The 21,858-nt window shown below is 42.7% G+C and overlaps 1 protein-coding gene and 1 pseudogene across 1 annotated transcript; both read right to left on the reverse strand.

The window, feature by feature from the left end:
• Nucleotides 1–583: 583 nt before the first annotated feature.
• Nucleotides 584–17,303, reverse strand: CRHBP (corticotropin releasing hormone binding protein). Its single transcript, XM_032155915.2, has 7 exons — nucleotides 17,093–17,303; nucleotides 16,614–16,707; nucleotides 16,122–16,279; nucleotides 14,438–14,648; nucleotides 11,420–11,568; nucleotides 6,840–6,957; nucleotides 584–1,611 (listed from the first exon to the last, which is right to left on the reverse strand). Exons 1-7 carry the CDS (start codon nucleotides 17,171–17,173, stop codon nucleotides 1,454–1,456), a joined length of 969 nt encoding a protein of 322 aa, XP_032011806.1. The 5' UTR covers nucleotides 17,174–17,303; the 3' UTR covers nucleotides 584–1,453.
• A 4,110-nt stretch (nucleotides 17,304–21,413) lies between these two features.
• LOC116472099 (U6atac minor spliceosomal RNA) lies at nucleotides 21,414–21,493 on the reverse strand (annotated as a pseudogene).
• Nucleotides 21,494–21,858: the final 365 nt, after the last annotated feature.

The following is a 21,858-nucleotide window of genomic DNA, read 5'->3' on the forward strand; positions in this document are numbered from 1 at the left end:
GAATCGCTTGAACCCGGGAGGTGGAGGTTGCAGTGAGGTGAGATTACACTACTGTACTCCAGCCTAGGTGACAGAGCCAAGACTGTCTCAAAAAAAAAAAAAAAAAAGAATTTTCTTTGTAGCTTAGAACCTTGCTTTTTGCTCCAAGATGTCTTTTATATACTACATGCTTAGTTTTAAGCCAAACACAGAACAAGGCTCAGTCAACAGTAAACTGCCTTCAGTATCAAAGAAGTATTCAGATTTCTGCAAACTGTGTCTATGAGTTGTAAGGTCCTTGCTGTCTTTGTAGAAATGTATATCGTGACAAAAACATGTATTCTGAGGATAGTGGAAAATGAATCTCTGCACCCGCTTCCCTGCCAGGACCAGTTAGTGTTGCTTGTGCAAACACTGCAATTCTACCTCTCTTCTAAATAATTCTACTTCAATGGCCCAGAGTTCTTCTAGCTCTAAGAAGTCCAAAATGATTTAGTTCAGCATTTGGCTCTGCACCACATGATAACATTATTTTCTGATGGTAACAAGAAAGAGGACTACTCAGGAAAGCAAATAAAGCCCAACATCAAGGTGCCAACATTCTGAATACATTTATTCATGTTTGTATTTGTGGATGGAAAAAAATTTTTTGAGGCGGAGTCTTGCTTTCTTGCCCAGGCTGGAGTGCAGTGGCGTGATCTCCGCTCACTGCAAGCTCCGCCTCCTGGGTTCACGCCATTCTCCTGCCTCAGCCTCCCGAGTAGCTGGGACCACAGGCGCCCGCCACCACGCCCGGCTAATTTTTTTTTTTTGTATTTTTAGTAGAGACAGGGTTTCACTGTGTTAGCCAGGATGGTCTCGATCTCCTGACCTCGTGATCCGCCCGCCTCGGCCTCCCAAAGTGCTGGGATTACAGGCGTGAGCCACGGCGCCCGGCCTAGAAAATTGTTTCCATGCTACAAAGTTTGGTTAAAAACAAGTTGTTACAAATCAATAAATAATTGCTATAACTATTATCTATTGTAACAATAATAAATAGAAAATAAACAGATGCAACTACTTTGCTATACACAAGATTTTTTCCTGTTATAAAACTAATATAAGTGCTGCCACTTTTCTTTCTTTGAGTATTTTCCCTTGAGATACAATTTTTTTATTGCACGTTGCTTTGTGCTCGTCTTACCAGTTTCAGGTTCAGTAGCACATCAAAGAATTACAAACATTTCCATTTAGAACTATGATCCTACCAATCAGGGGCTTATTTTCTGCCATGTGTTCATTTACAGATTACAAACATAAACGAAGCAAAGTACAAAAATTAATGCACGTTTGTGTGTGTGTGTGTGTGTGCACGCGCACGCAAGGCTGGGAATACTGACTGGTATGAAAGGCTTTTAACTAGTTGTGCATCAAAATCATACACAATGGCCATTAAAAACTCAGTTATCAGCATGTAAATCATTGGGTTGGTTATTCAAAGACCAGACAAACAGAATTCCCCGATACTGTTTCCATTTGGGTTTTCCAGCTCGTACGGTTCCAGCTGACGATACTCAAAAGTCACACGATTTACGTGTTTTCCACTGGAGACCACGCGCACCACAGTGTTGTCACAGCCAACTTTCATCTGGGCTATAATGGATGGAAAAGATAAAAGTTTCCCAGCAGGTTAGAAACCACGCAGTCATCATTTAAATGACGGGATCACTTAAACATAATGAAAGCAAGGAAACCTGTCTTCCTCTCATGTACTCAAACCACGCATCTACTATCAGTTGAAATGTTTTTGTTTCATTTTTATTATAACTTATAATTCGTTATAGAATAGTGTAATTGAATTCAGTCTTTCTCCTCATGTGCAAGAACACTATTAGAAAAATAAAACCAGCTGGAAAGAGCAAGAAGATGTCTCCTCGGCCTTTTTTGCCTGCAAAGCCTAAGTGGTAAAGGCAGGCAAAGGCAATCAGTCTGGAGTGTGCAGTTGCTCGGGTTCAGGGATTGCAGTGGAAACAGTACTGCCCGCTAAGGACAGGTCGGAAATTTGCAGTGGCAGTTTTTGGTTGTCACCAGATCTAGGGTTGCAAGGGGCATTTAGTCGGGGCTGGAGGATGGAATGTACTGCGGGACATTTATGTAGACCAAAAAAAAAAAAATCACCTGTTTATCATTTTCTGAATTTAAACAAAAACTCTGTTTTATACATAAACAAAAAGATCATTTGCATCGTATAGACATACACTGAACATACTAGTTTTTGTTCTATTATCCACTTACAACTTTTCTCTGATTTTTTCTGTACTATTTATATGAAATGGCTTCTGATATCCTTGCTTCTCTTAAATCCAATCTTATTCGGCTGGGCGCGGTGGCTCATGCTTGTAATCCCAGCACTTTGGGAGGCCAAGGTGGGCGGATCACAAGGTCAGGAGTGAGACCAGCCTGCCCAACATAGTGAAACCCCGTCTCTACTGAAAATACAAAAATTAGCCAGGCATGGTGGTGCATGCCTGTAGTCCCAGCTACTCGGGAGGCTGAGGCAGGAGAATTGCTCGAACCTGTGAGGTGGAGGTTGTGGTGGGCCGAGATCACACCACTGCACCCCAGCCTGGGCAACAGAGTGAGACTCTATCTCAAAAAAAAAAAAAAATACAATCTTATTCATTATTTGTATAAGATCTGACAACTTTTATATCTCCTCTGTATGGGTTATATATTGAAACTCATATTATTTTTATTAAGAATTACTTTCCTTGTACTTATCCTATTTATTTATCCAAGCTGGTTCCTGAGGCAAGATTTATCTGCCCTACAATAATCATTTCTGCTGTTAGTTTTCTCAATCTTTCCTTACTTTGTCTCTATAAGGTGTTTTTAAATTTTAAGAAATGCTATCATTGTCCTTGTGTAATGGGTACCACTCAAACATGTACCGGGTTTAAATGAAGTAAACAGTTCAATAGAGTTATTGAGATAAAAGTCAATTTGATGACAAAATAAATAAAAGCCCTATAATTATTTTAAGTACCAGGGAGTCTAGTTAAGCTTCTACCAGGAGGTCCAAATTTATTTTTCTTTTCCTTTCCTTTCTTTTTTTTGTGGCAGGATCTTGCTCTGTCATCCAGGCTGGAGTGCAGTGGTGCCATCTTGGCTCGCTGCAACCTCTGCCTCCCAGGTTCAAGTGATTCTCCTGCCTCAGCCTCCCCAGTAGCTGGGATTATAGTTGTGTGCCACTACTCCTGGCTAATTTTTGAATTTGAATAGAGATGGGGTTTCACCACGTTAGCCAGGCTGGTCTCAAACTCCTGACCTCAAGTGATCTGCCCGCTTCAGCCTCCCAAAGTGTTGGGATTACAGGCATGAGCCTCCACACCCAGCCAAATTTATTTTTCATTAAACAATTTGGAGGTCATTCTTTTTCTGATCTTACTCTGGACTTTAATCTTTATAACATGTCCTATCTTCTTTACTTATTATTTATTTATTACTTTGAACTAATTCCTAACAAAATCCAACATAAAGGGCAGGGTCCCTAATCAACACTGAACAACTCGGGAGGGGCTCACAGAAACATGATAAAGAAAGAAAACAATTAAGGCAGGAGAATAGGGTCTGGAGGCAGGGAACTTAAGATCAATTCACGCTGAATCAAGGAAAAACACCAAGGCCTGGTGGCTGGGAAACTGAGGCCAATTCGCGGTGACTTCCCAAAGCTGGATTAAAAGGAAAACATCTGGGTCTGGGGGCAGGGAACCTAAAGCCAATTAATGCAAACTTCCTAAAGCTGAACCAAAAGGAAAAACCGCAGCTCCCCCAAGCCCGAGTAGCGAAGGATCAAAGGCTGGTCTCCCTACAACCCTCCCCTTCCACCACATCTCACAAGGAAAGGAAGAGTGCCTTGGACTGGCCATGGGCCAAGCATGGGCTATCTCTTCATCTGCATAGGGTGCCAATTCACCTCAGCCTTTAGCCACAAACCAAATCCTTCATCCAGATAAACGGTAATTGATAGGAACCTCAAAAGGAGCAGTGGCTCACGCCTGTAATCCTAGCACTTTGGGAGGCCAAGGCGGGCAGATCACCTGAGGTCAGGAGTTCGAGATCAGCCTGACCAACATGGAGAAACCCCCATCTCTACTAAAAATACAAAATTAGCCAGCTGTGGTGGCGCATGCTTGTAATCCCAGCTACTCGGGAGGCTGAGGCAGGAGAATTGCTTGAACCCAAGAAGCGGAGGTTGCGGTGAGCCGAGATCGCACCATTGTACTCCAGCCTGGGCAACAAGAGTGAAACTCTGTCTCAAAACAAAAGAAAGGAGTACTTGAAACCCAGAAAACTTTTGTAACCGGGCCCTCGAGCTGCTCGCTAGGGTCCACTCCCAGCCTGCGGAGTGCTTTCTCCCTTTAATACATCCCTGCTTCAGCTGCTTCGTTCCTGTGTTTCACTCCTTTGTTACTTTGTGCGTTTTGTCCAATTCTTTGTTCAAAACGCCAAGAACCTGGACAACTTACACTCAAGGTCCTCCTTCCAATAACAGAATAAAGTCTAAAATGAACCAAACAGTGATATAATTCAAGCCTTAAAATTGCCTTAAAAGTGGTTTCAGTTACCTAGGTAATGTAGGCAAAGGTGGTTTTCTGGCTTTAGAATCACCTTTTTATCCTAATTCAAGTTCTATCACCCAAGCAGAAAAATGACTTTGGCTTCAATTACCTAAATTGTAAGGCCTGATTGTTCTTTAATCCTTGTCTTACTTTTTAACCCAGCTGAGGTATATCTCCTCAAAGGTGCTCTCCAATCATGAGCATGGAAGTACTTCAGTGCCTCAGATCATGCACCCAAAAAGCATGCACTGACAGTTTAAACCAGGGCTCAAGTGTCAATTAGCATTAGAGAATCCTCTAGTTTTCAGCAAAGTGGGATTTTGGAAATCTTTTGCCTTTACCTTGATTAGAAAGCTTGCTTTGAGCCCACGCCTACCTTAAATCTCATCTGAAACTTAGAATACAGGTGTATCTGGGGGAGGGTGGAGTGCGTATCAGGCTTTAGTGATGACTTTTGTATAATTCATCCTTTGGTATCCTCGGGAGATTGGTTCCAAGATGCTCCCCATCCCACAGATACCAAAATCCACAGAAGTTCAAGTCCCTTATGTAAATGGCTACCTTTTACCTTTACCGATTTCCATCCTCCCATCCAACTACACACATCTTCCCATATACTTTAAATCATCTGTAGATTACCTATAATACCTAATACAATGTAAAGGCTATGTAAATAGTTGTTATACTGTATTTTTTTATATGTGTTTTTTTTCCTTTTTTTTTTTTTTTTTTAATTTTATGGAGGTGTGGTCTTGCCATGTTGCCCAGGCTGGTCTCAAACTGCCTAGGCTCAAGCCATCCTCCTGCCTTAGCCTCCCAAAGTTCAGGAATTACGCTGAATATTTTCTTTCTTTTTTTTTTTTTTTTTTTTTTGAGACAGAATCTTGCTCTATCACCCAGGCTGGAGTGCAGTGGCACAATCTCAGCTCACTGTAACCACCACTGCCCGAGTATAAGCAATTCTCCTGCTTCAGCCTCCTAAGTAGCTGGGACTACAGGTGTGCACCACCATGCCTGGCTAATTTTTTTATATTTTTAGTAGAGACGGGGGTTTCACCATATTGGCCACGCTAGTCTCGAACTCCTGACCTCAGTAATCTGCCCGCTTCGGCCTCTCAAAGTGCTGTGATTACACGCGTGAGACACTGCGCCCGGCCTACACTGAATATTTTCTATTACAATTGGTTGAATCCGTGTATGGGGAACTCATAGTTAAGGAGCGCTGACTGTATGTTAATTCTATTTTAGAGATGTTTTGTCCATCAACTCAGAGACAGAAAATACTGGTGGTCTGGCCTGGTTGTAATTATTACAGGTAATAGCTGATCAAGAGGACTGTCTGCTTTGCAGCTTCATTGCCTAGCTGGTTAATGATCTGCAGTGACAGGAGAGGAAGGAGGCTACAGTAAGAATTAACTGAGATTAGAGACTGCTGTTCTTCTTCTGTTTTGTCTCTTTAATGTTAATCTAGGACTCCTGTGTCTGAAGTAAAGCTATGGGAGTGACCTTTACAGGAATGTTTTATGACTCCTCTCCCCCACCTCCCCCTGACTTCATTGAGTTGTTTGGTCATGAGGTCATGAAGTCCCATCCATCCTCACCTGACATGAGCATAAAAAAGTGAAAATCCTCACTTGTCTGACATAGATCTGGTTCTATTTGGCATACGCTGTGCCAAATAAACCAGTCTTCTATTACTGGTGACCGCTTTTAGATTTCAGAATTTACCTCTGTGTTACACCGGCCTTGGAGAGGCTAGTTTAGACGTTAAGAAGTTATAGACTTTTAGCAGTTCTAAGAATTTCTAATAAAGCTTATCACTTTGTTGTTTATTTACTGTAACACACACACATACATACACATACATAAAAAAGTTATTTCATTATTATCCTATTACTAATTGATGATACATCTACTCTTTGAACCCTAAGTGTTTCAGTTAGTAAACTCTTTAGTCTCTAGAAAATGAAAGCAGAGACCCCCAAGAAAATGGAAAGAATGCAGATTTTAAAAGCTTTGTTTTTTTCATAGTTTTACTTAAGGCCAACCTTTGTTGCTTCATAGGTTTCTCTCCCAATGTCGGATATTTTGGTAAAGATACTGATGTTATATGTAGCCTCAAATCCTCATACTGGCTCAGTGTGAAAAATCGAAGGGTTTTTTGGTGAAACTCGCCTTCCAATGTAGAAAATATTGGGGGAGTGCTTATTTTTTTTAATCTTGATAGGCACATACATAATAATCAAAGAAATACCTCACCCGGGCCATGAAAGGAGTAGCAGAGATCAGCTAAAGGCATCATCTTGGAAGGGTCCAATCCAGTTCCTCCCAGCAGCTCCACAAAGTCTCCTATTCCCTCGCAACCTGCTGAGGATTTCTAAGGGAATAAAGCAGCAGAGAAAGACACATTTAAACCAATTACAGAAGTCAAACCATTTGACCAACAGCGGGTCCATGAATTCACTCAATCAGCCTCAACATCCTGGCAATACCATTTAATTTAACATCTGGGACTCCGGAAATTAAAAGACATTTAAAAGAGAAAAAATCATAAAAATTGCTTTTCTAAATCAGTTGAGTAATCATTTTTTTTAGAAATGTGTGTACATGTTTTTTTCATTTTTTTTAAGCTCAAGGACTGGAATGATAAAATGGAAATCTGTAAACTCCGTATAAGATGTGTGGAAATTTAACCAAAAAATGCTTTACTTTTCAAATTTGGACATACATACTGAATCACTCGAATTTCTTAATGCATGCAGTCACAGTTAAGCGAAGTCAAATATCTACATTTTATAAATAGGGCTTTCACATCTGTTTTTCCTTCACCTCATCTCTTTTCTTCTTCTTTGTAAAGGAACTTTGTATACTATTGGAACACCTCATTTCTACCAATAAGAATTTTGATTAATTATGAGTATATTAAAGAAATAATAAAACCCTGATATGGGGCCCAAGTTAGCTACAGTTACCATGATCTTTCTCCTTTCAACTAAAACAAATTTATTTCAAGCTACTCAAAAGAATTCATTCTAAAGCTTTGTGTGGTCCACCATAATCACCTTTTCCTGCTTCCCTTCATTTTTTTTTTTTTTTTAATTTTGTAGAGATGGGTCCTTGATATGTTGCCCAGGCTGGTCTTGAACTCCTAACCTCAAAGGATCCTCCTGCCTTGGACTCCCACAATGCTGGGATTACAGGTGTGAGCCACCTCACCCAGCCTTTTCATTTTTTCCATACTGTCTTGTCCACAGCAATCCCCAGGCCTCACTTTCCAACACAAACAAAGCAACCACTCTCCGTCCCAAAGTACTTTGAGCCCCCATCTCCCATGAGCAGGACAGTCTCACAAGTATGCCACCTGTGCAGCCACATAAAGCCAGTGCCTAGAAGGGCTCTATGCTTGGTTTAATGCTCTGCTGCCTTTTAATAAAATTGTAATAAGGGCTCCCACATTTTCATTTGTACTGGTCCCCACAATTCTGCCTGTGATCCTCTTCTTCATTGAAGTGTGCTCATTAAGAGAGCTAGTGGAATGTGACAAGGTGCTCAGTACTTAACTAGACAGACCTTAACACAAGGAAACAAAATCTAAAATAGAGAACTTAAAACATGCACACACACACCCACACACACATAAGCACACACATTCAGGCATTTAGAAGGGCACTGACCGGCATGGTGGCTCACGCCTGTAATTCCAGCACTTTGGGAGGCCAAGGCAGGTGGATCATTTGAGGTCAGGAGTTCAAGACCAGCCTGGCCAACACGGTGAAACCCCGTCTCCACTAAAAATACAAAAATTAGCCAAGCACGGTGGCACACACCTGTAGTCCCAGCTACTCGAGAAGCTGAGGTGGGAGGATCACTTGAACCTGGGTGGCAGAGGTTGCAGTGAGCCAAGATCACATCACTGCCCTCCAGCCTGGGCGACAGAGTGAGACTCTGTCTCAGAAAAAAAAAAAAAATAGAAGAGCATTGAAATACAACTGGAACTAAACAGCAAATTGGAAAATAACATAATGGCAACTGCTTCACTAATGAGCAGGGGCAGGTGGGGATATATATTTTTAAAGGGCCTACCTACTATGTGCTGGGTTTGATGCTTAGAGGCTTTATACATAATTGTATCAAATGATGAAATTGAGGTTTAATTAGCCCCACTGTATACAGGGCTTCATGTTCTTGTATTGAGAGTGGAATCAGCAATTTAGCAATAAAGGAAAAAGCCTTAATTGCCTTTCCCTTGAGTAGAGGACATCCAGGAGGGACATCTCTTAAGACTAAATTTTCCACTTAGTTTTATAGGTTCCAAAATTCAGCAAGTGCTGTTGCAGGGAAAACGGCAGACTCAGGAGAGAGAAGTGGGAAATAAAGAAGCTAGGAAGAAATAGAAACTAAAGTGAAGGGAACAAAACAAAGAAACAAGAAAGTGAAGTGCACTTATTCCTTGCTGTTCAATGATTTTTCTCCCTTCTTTGCAAACCTAGCTTTCTTACAAACAATGGCAGAAACTGAGTTATGCAGGGACCTCTCAAGTTCAGTTCCTCAACACTGATTCCCTAAATTTCTTTGTTGAGGTTCTAAGCCACTACTATCTTTTGCCTAGCCCACAATAATGTACCCAAAAAGTACCTGGCCAGGAGCGGAGGCTCACACCTGTAATCCCAGCACTCTGGGAGGCCAAGGTGGGTGGATCACAAGGTCAGGAGTTTGAGACCAGCCTGGCCAACATGGTGAAACCCTGTCTCTACTAAAAATACAAAAAAATTAGCCAGATGTGGTGGCTCATGCTTGTAATCCCAGCTAGTCGAGAGGCTGAGGTGTAATCCCAGCTACTCGGGAGGCTGAGGCAGGAGAATTGCTTGAACCTGGGAGGCGGAGGTTGCAGTGAGCCAAGACTGCACCAGTAGCACTCCAGCCTGGGCGACACAGCGAGACTCCATCTCAAAAAAAAAAAAAAAAAAAAGTGCTTACATTCCTTGTACCAAATGTAAGATCCTCACACCAACTTAATGTGCAAAATTGAAGGTTTTTTGGTTTTGGTTTTGTTTATTTTGGTGGAACTCATCTTCCAATACATAGAAATCTGGGAGGTTTACGAAAATAATCTTGATAGATACATTAATAATAACTAAAGAAACATCTCACCAGGGCCATAAAAAGGGTGGCATGGCCCTACAGCCCATTCATTGCATGGAAGTCACAGTGACGTTTTAGACAGCGTACATCAGATCATGTTGCTTTCCTCCCTGAACTCCTTCAGTGGTTTACCACTGCACTTAAACTTAAATTCCCTAATGTGGCCTGCAGGGCTCACCACACTCTGGCCCTGCCCATCTCCCTGAAGCTGTTTTATGCCTATCCTCTTCTTCCTTCCATTTCTGGAATCCAGCAAGCCCATTCCTGCCTCTGAGCCTCTGCACTGTTCCCTCTGCTCCCTTTTCTCACAGCTGCTGGCCCCTCCTGATCTATCACCCAGGTCTCACTTCTCAAAAGGTTTCTTTCCTGACCACTTTATCACGAGTAGCCCCCCGCCTCTCCATCCACCCCCATGCTCCCAGTCACTGTCTACCACACTACTCTGCTGCATTTTCTGTATAGCACTTATCACCATTTGAAATACATGGCAATTTTGCCTGTCTCATCCCACTTGAATGCAGGGTCCCTGTGAGCAGGACCTGTCTTGTTTATTGCTAATTTCCAGCATCTACAATAGTGCCTTGCACATGGTAAGCATTTAAAAAATATTTTGTGAAGGAACAGATGCCTAGAACACTGTAGGCTCTAAATTGTTCGGGAGGAAACACTAAAATTACCCCCATAGTCCCAATAACTAAAGTGCAGATCTCCCACTCTGTGCTCACACCTTTCATCTTCTATATTTTACATCAAGAATGACATACAAATAATATCGAGCCAGTAAGACTGTACCAAAGATACCCCAAAATGTCCTTATCAAAGGACTATTCTTCCACTAAGTTCCAACTTAAAAAAAGCAGGCACTAGTCCATGAATTTAGGGCTTAAAGGAAATTGGATATACTCCTTTTCTCAGTCCTAGTTCTATTTATCTGGTTTTCACTAAAATCTGTCTGATTAGGAATTATGACTGCCTTTGATAGCAGCAAATACATGAGTTATCTTAACCTAGTCATGTGAGAAAGTAGAAGGAAATGAGGATGACTCAGAGGGAAAATGCTACCAGTGCAAGAAAATGTGGTCACACTCAGCATGAATTTTAAGGTCCATACAGAAGTTTATTCAAAAACAAGTTGATAGGGGTTCTCGGCTAATATTTTTTGGGCAAAATGTATTGAGTTAAATGTCATGCCAAATACTTTTCAAAGCTTTACTGTATTTTGCAATCTAAAAATCCAATTTTGTATTTTATGCTACAGTTAGCACTCCTTCACAACACAGTTCTGTCAATGAGATACTTCCTTCATGTCAAAAGAAAATTCCAATAATCAGAAAAACAGCTGTGTAGATGACTCACACTACGTTCTGCTAGGAGAGAATTTTTGTAAAAGAGGCAAGTACAAGAGAGTTCAATTGTAATTATATACCACAACTTTACCAATTGAAAACATTTCTTACATCACAAGGAAAGTATTCAAGTAGTCAGAAGGGGCACCTGAGTATGCAACTTGCTGCATAACTGAAATAGAAGAGGGTGTTAGTCAAAGCAGCTAGGGCAAACACGTGTGAGATTTAAGAGTTCATCAGAGCAATGTACTACGCCAATTTGCTAGTGTCCAGGTTTGCCCTATATGATTGCTTCTGCTCTGATAAAGTTGTGGCCTTATCAAATGGTTAGGAAGCAAGTAAGCAACTCACCTTTAACTGAAGACCATTTATGTGTCCCAGGGTGAGATCAGATATTTTGATCACCACAGGATAAATTATGGAGAAGCTGCAGTTTCGATGCTGGTGTGGAACTACCAGGGTAAACTTTCCATTTGGAGTCTGAGAAATGACATTACAGGCTTTGTAGAAAAGAAAAAAAAAAAATTCATGTTTCCATTACTTGGTTTGCTGGGTTTTTATAGACATTTATTGTATCTTATTCTAGGGCTCCTGTTCATGATCTAGGGCCTTCTGCCCAAGAAGAGAGCATATATACCACAAAAGCAATTTGGAGACAGGAAGGATTTGGGGAACAAAAACCATCAGTGACACGTGGATATTGTCAGGAGGCCCTGGGCTGTGAGGGGGCTTCTAATGTTAATCTTAGGGGGTTACCTTGTTCATAACAATCACAAGACATAATTCAGCACCCAGACAAATACTACTAGGAACACTTGAGTTAACTAGAGTCCAGCTTAAAGCTAGGAATCTAGAAAAATCGAGGCTTAATGGTGAGTCCAAAACTCAAACTCTATTTTTAAATCATAAAGTAAATAATTAATTTTAAGTATTTTCTTTTTCATTCTTATTTATTTTCTTTTTTTAAAAAAAATTTTAAATTTTATTTTAAAACTGGGGGCCTAAGATGCAGCTCAGCAGCTTCACCATGGCCTCAGGCTTATTTTAAGTATTTTTCTTTTCTTTTTTTTTTTTTTCTGAGGCGGAATCTTGCTCTAACCCTGGCTAGAATGCAGTGGCACGATCTCAGCTCACTGCAACCTCTGCCTCCCGGGTTCAAGTGATTCTCCTGCCTCAGCCTCCTGAGTAGCTGGGACTATAGACATGCGCCACAACATCCGGCTAATTTTTGTATTTTTAGTAGAGACGGAGTTTCACCACGTTGGCCAGGCTGGTCTTGACCTCCTGACCTCAAGTGATCCTCCTGCCTCAGCCTCCCGAAGTGTGGGATCACAGGAGTGAGCCCCATGCCAGGCCTATTTTAAGTATTTTTCTAACAGTGAGAAAATAGGCTGAGAAAAAAAATGAAAGACAGCAGTCTTAAGTCTGATAAATATTTGCTGCATGTTAAGTGATAAGTTAACTAAAAGGTGCATTTTTAATGTTTAATTTACTCCCAAGAACTTCTACAATTTTTTGTTTTATATCTCAAATCTAAATTTACAATACATTGCCCGGGAGTGGTGGCTCACGCCTGTAATCCCAGCACTTTGGGAGGCCAAGGCAGGTGGATCATGAGGTCAGGAGTTCATGACCGGCCTCGCCAAGGTGGTGAAACCCTGTCTCTACTAAAAACACAAAACTTAGCCAGGCATGGTGACTGGCGCCTGTAATCCCAGCTACTCGGGAAGCTGAGGCAGAGAATTGCTTGAACCCGGGAGGCAGAGGTTGCAGTGAGCCGAGATCATGCCACTGCACTCCAGCCTGGGCGACAGAGCAACACTCTGTCTCAAATAAATAAATAAATTTACAATACATTAATTAGTCTAGATATGAAACTAGAAGCATCAGAATTTGTACTTTTTTTCTGATTACTGGATGAATCAACATTGATCAGAACAGATCAGAAACACCTCTTGCCTACTTTTCATATTTTTAATTATACTTACTTTCAAAAAGAACTGAAATTCCTTGATGGTTCTAGGAAGTTTCTTTTTTTCATATACTGTTTTTAAAGTTTTAATACAGACAGGGTCTCACTTTGTGGGCTAGCCTGATCTTGAACTCCTGGGCTCAAGTGATCCTCCTGCCTCGGCCTCCCAAAGTGCTAGGATTACAGGCATGAGCCACCACACCTGGCCCAGGAGGTTTCTGATTTCTAACTAAACAAAATATAAGGGAAACTCTTTATTTTGTCTTCTTGAATTATTCTGTTGTAGTCCTCAGGAACAGCCTTTTTGGGGGGCTTTTTCAAAAATTCTTTTGTTTTTTTCAGAACTAGAAATCAAAAGATCAGTAGTACATTATTCTTTGGCAGATAAAGGCCCCATCTTTCAGCCACATGAAGTGTTACTATTAATTCTACTGTATGCAAAAATGAGTGATATGTGTTCCTTTTCTAATTTTTTAAACAGATTTTTCTCTTAATGGGGAAAAAAATAATTAGCAGATGAGTAAACTCATTTTTTTTTTTTTTTGAGACAGTCTCCCTTTGTCACCCCGGCTGGAGTGCAGTGGCGAGATCTCAGCTCACTGCAAGCTCCACCTCCCGGGTTCACACCATTGTCTCCCGAGTAGCTGGGACTACAGGCGCCCACCATCACGCCCAGCTAATTTTTTGTATTTTTAGTAGAGATGGGGTTTCACCGTGTTAGCCAGGATGGTCTCGATCTCCTGACCTCATGATCTACCTGCCTTGGCCTCCCAAAGTGCTGGGATTACAGACGTGAGCCACCACAGAGTAAACATTTTTAGTAAGATAATATGCTTTAGACCTGGGCTGTTCAGTTGTGTAGCATAAGCTACATGTGTGTCCATCATAAATGAACTAAATTAGAGTGGTGGGCTCAGAATCAGAAGGTAACATTGAGGTGCTATAATCCAACCCTCTGGTCAGGGCATGATATCTGTCTACCACATTCAGGCACAGGCTGAAAGATATGGAGACTTTCAAGCCTGTGCCTGAATATCTCTAAGACTGCAACTTTATATCCGATCACTCAAGCTTATCCTGGATTAGTGAAATGACTTGGAAGATTAAAGCTTATCACTAAATGCATTGTAGAACCTGAGGAGCTCAGAGCAAGACTTTAGAGAAAAAATAGAATTGTACTCATCATAAATTAGTATACTACCTAACCTGGGAAATAAAAACTGTGATTTGATTTTCATAATAAAGAATAGAAACTATCCTTTAGGTCATTTCTAATTACAAAAAAATTTCCATTCACATCATTCCTCAGTTCAAATTTCTTTAAGTCTGTGCAATGATACTACTTTCAAAAAGCGGGTCTGAATCCCAAGTTCTGCCTTTTGACTGAGAACACTTACGAAAGAGGTTGGGGTCTGTCTTTATGGTTAATGTGAATCCATTTCCTGGTTCATGGACTCGGAAGAAGATCATGGCCACATTCTGGGAAGATCTGATGCTCCTCCTGCTAAGGCCACTCTCACAGAAATCTATGTACCGCTCAGCTGTGGGGAGAGGATGATCCTGGGAACTGGGGAACTTCTCCCCCTTGAGAATCCAACCATCAAATACCTTTGAAAAAATACAGACATAGATGCTATCATTTCCATCAACTCCTGAAGTCTGAAGTGAGTTGAAAAGGGCGGGAAGGTCACCCAGCAATGGGCCTTCAGTCATAAGTGAGAATTGACAGTCCACACTCTGCCTGCTTGCCTTTTCATTTGTATATATCGGACGGTGAGGGTTGTTTGCAAGTAATAGTATTAATTAATTTTTTATAAGCCTTAAAGCTTCCAAAGTAAGTAAACTTCCTTATACTTTATCATTTCAACCACTTTGGTAAATAAAACCACGGACAATGTACATTTTTACCTTGGTCATATTTTCTACCTCTCACCTTCCGAAGAATTCCACAAAAGCATAATTTGGGTTTCGTGCAGCTTCTCTCTTTCCTCTAGTCATTGAAATGTGAACAAAATATCTTGAAAATAGATAGCAAAAGAAACTGGAGTAGCAACTATACCTGCTAATGGCTATATACACCCATTTTTCTTATTTTTAAAAAATATCACCACATACTACTTTAAAATGTCAAGAACTGCTTCAACAGCCAGGCAATGATGGCTGGTATGCTACCTGGGACACTTTTCCTTCACTTGTTAAAGTTTGCAGTTGAACAAACAGTCAGAGTCTATCGACTTGACCCTCAAAATCACCACAGGTCTCCAGTTTAATGAGTCCAATCTAGTCCACATTAGCAAAATTACCAACAACCCAGCTACAAATTATTTCTAACGCATGTGACAGGTTCCAAAATAATCCTACTTTGGAGATGTTAATCATGATTATTTTAATTGGACAGTAGAGCTCCATCAGCCATCCCACGCTGCCCTGTTATACTTATGGAGTCTGACGACTGGAATCGGGGAGGCAGTGAGCTTAGGGGTCTTGTCCTCCCCTCCCACCTATCTCAGTCTGGATGCCCCCTCGGCAGCCAGTCCCCTACTGCTCCAAAATCGGGTCACCAGCGCACTGAAGACAGCCTCTGTGCGCTCGGAATGGCTCTGCCGAGCGTGGACCAGCAGGAGTGAGGCGGGCTCAGATGTGAGACGTGTGGGGCGGGCCTTCTAACCAAGACGGCCCGCTTGGTGAACCCCAGCACTCGAGCTTGTTGGGTTTTAATAATTTTTCCTCGGCCCCGGATTGTGTCACAGCGTTCTGCGCTGCGAGTTCAAGTCTTTAGAAGTTCCTAGGGCCTCGAAAGCGCCTAGAAGGGAATTTAAACCATGGCAGCGTCCAGAGGCACCGGCCCCAGCCCTACTAGATGTGTGTGGGTCGAGGTCTTCGGGTAAGGGCGAGATTCTCGCCGTGTGGGGGTCCTCGAACGCGCCTCTCAGACTCAGGCACCAGCGAAGTGTCTAAGAAGTGCCACTGGCTACCCACGCTCGGCAGCCCCACGCTGGGTGCAGCGCCCCAGCCCTTTCCAACCCTCCCGTGCCGCCCCCCGACTGGGCTAGCTGGCCTGGCTGGCCGTGGGCGCCTCACCTTCAGGAAGTCGCCGCCCTGACAGTCGATGGAGACCTGGTCGTAGTGGATGGTAATGAACTCCTCGGGCTCGCCGATGAAGAAGGCGGCGCAGTGCAGCTGCGGCCGGTCGGCGGTGAAGGTGAACTGGCCCTGGAGGCTCAGCATGTCCAGGCACTCTGGGGGACAAGGGCACGGGGCAATAAGTCCCGGGCTGCAGCCGCCGCGGCGCAGTCCTCGGGTGGCCCCTCTCCGCGCGCCCCATTCCCGGGCTCTGTAGCGCCCAGCGCTCGGACTTCCAGCCTAGGCTGCGCTGGGTTCCCGCGCCGCGGGCGCGCCACCTTCTTCCGCTCCTGGCGCGCCTCCGCGGACCGATCCTTAGCTAGGGGGACCGCGCCCCCGGCGGTTCCGGCCAGCCCCTTCCCAGAGATGTCCGCGAGCCCCCTGCCCTCCGCACAGAGTCCCAGCTTCCCCGCGTCCCGGGCGCCCGCGAGCCGGGCAGCCTCGACTCACGCAGAGCGCGGCGGTACGGCTGCTCCCCAGCCAGCTCCCGCTTCAGGTTGGCGCTGAAGAGCAGGAAAGGATCGTACTCCGCCGCTTCCCGCAGCTGGCAAGGAACATGGGTCAGTCCGGAAAAGTTCAAGGGCTGGGGATAAAAAAGGGGACCAAGAGCGGGGCACCCTCCCTGCCACTCAGCATAGCGAATAAAGAGAGAGGGGTAATGTTTTCCCGTGTCCGGAGAAGACGGGAAGGTCTTACACCCTCTCCATCAGGCTGGGGTATCCCCAGCGGCCAGAGGAAGGCAGGCAGGCAGTCTGGGATGCTCAGAGGCAAGGAGGGAGAACAGGCTAGGGGAAACCAGGGGCAAGAGAGCATCCAGCAGAGAGGGAAGAAACAGCGAACCCCAAAAGGCTGCGAGCAGAGGCAGCCTGCCTGCCGCCTAGGGCTAACACGCAAGGAAGGTGAGATGGGTCAGTCCAGGGGTGGCTCACCTCTAGGTACCGGCTTTCCCCTCTTAAAGCCGTCAGGAAGATGAGAATGAAGTGACACTGAAGTTTGAAGTTGGGCGACATGCTGGCCTTGCCTCTGCAGCTGCTGTGCTCTGCTCCGGAGGTCCTGGGCTTTCCTTCCTACACCCTCGCGCAGACTGAGAGCTAGAAGCTGGTAGGGTCCCTTTGCTGGGTCTCTTTTATAGAGCAGTAGGGAGCGGAGGCTCTCTGCCCCTTAACTGATCGGAGCTCAGTAACCATGGGTTACCCTGTCTCATTGACAAAGTACGTGGCGATGACGAGGGTCCAGCTCTCAGCCACAAATTTGCAGCGTGGCCCAGCATTATTCACCAAGAATGATTTCAATCACTACAACTTAGCTCACTAAAGTGTTGGAGAATGAGGCGGAGACAAAGAATAAGGGAAGGCATTTTGTTGACCTGCCAAATGCTACATTATACTTTTCTGTGGACATTCAGGGAATTTTCCATTTTGCAAATCAACGTGACAAAGTTACATATATGCACAAAATACCCAAACACATAGAGCCCATATTATGCAGCCTTATCACATAACCTTGGATGAAACCATGCTAGAAATTGTCAAAGAATTTAGTATTCATGCAATTACTCATGCCTCTCAGTAAGAAACTTGAGGCATTTTCAGCTTTAAAGAGAGGTGGAACAGAAGCAGAAGTCTGATTTTGCAGAAGATTGCAGTAATGCAATTATAAGCTTTCTTCCTGCCCTTTACTCTTTGCTTTATCCTGGTCCAGTTTCTTATAGGCATTTCTTTCATGGAAAACTAACTCTGGTGTCAGTGGACTTCTGGATTTTAGCTGAGCTCTATCACTTGACCTGAATGTTTACATGATGTACGCACTCCTAGACCAGGTAGCTGTAGCCATGACCTTCGCATCCATCTGAACCATTGAGACAAGAGATTAAGTCATTCCATTTCATGCCTTCAAATACCTGGATTACTTTAACACTCTGGTAGAAAGAACTGCCAGGAAGCTTTATTGTAACTGCTCACCAGCAAATTTGCAGGGCTAAAAAGATGACTTAGGGATCCAGAAATAAGTATAAGCTTATCTCTGCTTATCAGGAGAGAAGAGAATTTCTTCTTTGTGTCCAAAATTGTGGGAAACATGAGGATGCTCCACTATTGGCTTTCCTACCCCTTTCCAGTCTCTGCACCAAGCATTGTTATTACAATTATTACAAATAGACCATAATACAGAGTTATAAAGGAAGGAATGGCTATATTTTCAGTTTTAAAATACTCAAAATTAAACAGTAATTATCCTGGCAGTGTCAGAACTTGATTATTTTCATGTCAGAACAATTCTGAGCTCTGGAGAGGCGGCCTCTTTGTTGGTTTAATGAGAAGGCCTTCCTGCCACAGTCCAACTTTGTAAGCAGTCCTCAGATCATAGACAGTGAGAGGGAAAAGAGTACCTAAAGCTCATGGACACTGGCCACCATGTCCTTCTCATCCCAAGGGCTGTTTAGATGCCTGAATTTTAAAAAGGTTATAAAGAAACCTGAGAGGAATAAAAGAGGAGAAAAACAAACAACTTAACCCCAACTTGCTGGCCTCAAACATGCCAGGCCATCTTCAGGTCTATCTCCCACCCTTTTTGTGCCTAGAGGGAGCCTCAGGCCCACTCACCAGGCATGCCACAGGCCCCCTTCTCTTTCCCATTGATGTAGCCACAGCCCTTGGCCTGTTCCCAGAATTCAGTCCAGCACCCACCTTGGAGACCTCTGCCTTTACCTCTTCGGGTCACTCCAGCTCAATGTTGCTTTGTTAGCATCACCGAGGAGACATTCTTCTCCAGCCAGCCCCTTTACAAGCATATGCACATGTGCACGTGTGCACACACACATGCACACACGCACGTGCATGGACAACGGTGATGTTCCCACCCTGTTCTCATGATGCCCCCTCCTCAGAAACCACACACAGCAAGAACTGGGACGAATGAGCACTAACATAGTGACTGATTTTACAAGCATCACAGCATAGCATCTGATTTTACTTAATCCACAAATTATAGTACAAGATGGACCTCATTCCCACCAAATTCTAGGTGGATAAATTAATGTGTAGTTTTCACCAGTTTGGTAAATATCTACTAAGCCAGTGGAAACTACCTTTTCTAAAAAAAAAAAATTAATGGTAATTAAAAGATGGAAACTACAATCTATGGAGGAAAACTAAGAAGATTAAATTGGAAGACAAGGAGAAGCCAGGTAGCCATTCTCTCTGAGAGAAAGTATTAAAAATAGGTGAGAGAAATGGAAGAGTAATCTGGATTAGGCAGAAGAAAAATTTTCTGGGCAATAAGTAGGCCTGTGTGTGAAGGCTAAGGATAAATTATTTTCATGGACTGCTCTGGTCATTCAAACAATTAGCTTAATATTTGAAAGTTGTTTGTTCAAGAAAACTGGATTTTTTTTTTTAAATATGTTCTGAGTAAACTCAGAGTCCCTAAGTATGCTGATTGGAAATTACCTGTATGTTAACCTCCATTATTTTCAAATATTTCAGTTTTTCTCCATATTTTTCCAGATAGCTTCTCCAATGTTGATGTTAGACAGTCCCTAATAGGCGTTTTTTGGGTCTTCAACTATTGTTAGGCAGGGTTAATACTTTCTTTTTGTTAGGTAGAATTAAGACATTTTTTCTTTCACAAAGCCCCAGAGCAAATTGTCACCTACGTTAAGCCTGAAGGCCAAGGTGGCCACACAATAGCAGATCCATATTCAATCCATGGACATGGGGGCAGGTGCAGAATTTAAAATTGTGCCTAGACTGATGAGACACACACAGAGAACGTCTGACATTTCATGGCAGAGCCTCCACAGGCGGCACTTGGCTTTCACAGTCACATTATAGGCCATGTTTTCAGGGTGACCACAAAATCCCTCTGCATGCAAGTTAGAAGTTGTAATATGACCTGTAATAATAAATTTTTTCTTTTATTTATCACGTCAACATAGAACATCACTAATCCATGCTTTAGATGAACTTCCTTTTTCCTTTCCTAATGAATTAGTTGAAATGTTAGAAAATGGAACATATCATTGCATTCTTTGAGAAATAAAGACTACTGAATAAAACTCATTGTAGTTAGCCAATAACAACCACCAAATAGTTTTCAGTTGCTTTCAAGATGATTTGTTGGAATGAATGTAGCTATTACTTTTATTTTATTGTGGTAAGAAGAGTTAAAACATGAGATCTACTCTCTTAAAAGATATTTAAGTGCACAACACAATATCATCAACTATAGCCACAATGTTGTACAACAGATCTCTGGAACTTATTTATCTTGCATAGCTGAAACTTTATACCCATTATTAGTGATTCCCCATTTTACCCTCCTCCCAATCCCTGCAACCATCATTCTACTGTCTTCTTCTACGAGTCTCACTATTTTAGATACCTCATGTAAGTGTAATCGTGCAGTATTTGCCCTTTTGTGGCAGGCATCTTTCACTTAGCATAATGTCCTCAAGGTTCACCCACGCTGTAGTATATGACAAGGATTTCCTCTTTTCTCAGACTGACTAATATTCCATTGTATGTATATACCACATTTTCTTTGTTCATTCGTCAACATTTAGGTTGTTTCCACATCTTAGCTATTGTGAATACTGGTGCAATGAACATGGGAGTGCAGGTATGTCTTCAACATACTGATTTCAATTCTTTTGGAAAAATACACAGAAGTGGGCTTGCTGAATCATATTACCATTCTATTTTTATAAAAACTTTTATTTTTTCATTTTTTTTTTGAGATGGAGTCTTGCTCTGTTGCCCAGGCTGGAGTGCAGTCGCATGATCTTGGCGCACTGCAAGCTCCACCTCCTGGGTCCACGCCATTCTCCTGCCTCAGCCTCCCGAGTAGCTGGGACTACAGGCGCCTGCCACCACGCCAGGCTAATGTTTTTGTATTTTTAGTAGAAACAGGGTTTCACTGTGTTAGCCAGGATGGTCTCGATCTCCTGACCTTGTGATCCGCCTGCCTTGGCCTCCCAAAGTGCTGGGATTACAGGCGTGAGCCACTGTGCCTGGCTTAAAAACTTTTATTTTAACTTCAGGAGTACATGTGCAGGTTTGTGACATAGGTAAACGTGTGTCATGGAGGTTTGTTGTACAGATTATTTCGTCACCCAGGTATTAAGCCTAGTACCCATCAGTTATTTTTCCTGATCCTCTCCCTCCTCCCACCCTCCACCTTCCAATAGGCCCCAGTAAGTGTTATTTCCCTCTATGTGTCCATGTGTTTGTTCTCATCATTTAGCTCCCACTTATAAGTGAGGACACACGGTATTTGATTTTCTGTTCCTCTTGTCAAGGGGAATGTTAACCTTCTCTCCTTTCATACAATATTCTATTTTAATTTTTTGAGTAAAGTCCATACTGTTTTCCATAATGGCTGTGCTAATTGCCATTCCCTCTAACAGTGGCCAGGGTTTCCTTTTCTCCCTGCCAGCACTTGTCATCTTGTATCTTTTTGATGATAGCCATCTGAACAGTTTTGAGGTGATATCTCATCGTGGATTTGATTTGCATTTTCTTGATCATTGGTGATATTGAGCATCTTTTCATATACTGGTTGGCCATTTGTCTTCTTTGGAGAAATGTCTATTCAAGTCCTTAGCCCATTTTTAAAATGACTTATTAGGTTTTTTGCTGAGTTGTAGGAGTTTCTTATATATTTTGGATATTAACTACTTATCAGATATATGGTTTAT

The sequence above is a fragment of the Hylobates moloch genome, unplaced genomic scaffold, assembly GCF_009828535.3.
Source record: "Hylobates moloch isolate HMO894 unplaced genomic scaffold, HMol_V3 SCAFFOLD_6, whole genome shotgun sequence".
Taxonomy (NCBI): domain Eukaryota; kingdom Metazoa; phylum Chordata; class Mammalia; order Primates; family Hylobatidae; genus Hylobates; species Hylobates moloch.

Coding starts and splice junctions, on each gene's coding strand:
- CRHBP (XM_032155915.2), bottom strand. CDS start 17,173: ATGTCGCCCAACTTCAAACTTCAGTGTCACTTCATTCTCATCTTCCTG. Junction 16,708..17,092: donor GGGAAAGCCGGTACCTAGAG/GTGAGCCACCCC, acceptor GTTCCTTGCCAG/CTGCGGGAAGCGGCGGAGTA. Junction 6,958..11,419: donor TAAATGGTCTTCAGTTAAAG/GTGAGTTGCTTA, acceptor TTATTCCCTTAG/AAATCCTCAGCAGGTTGCGA.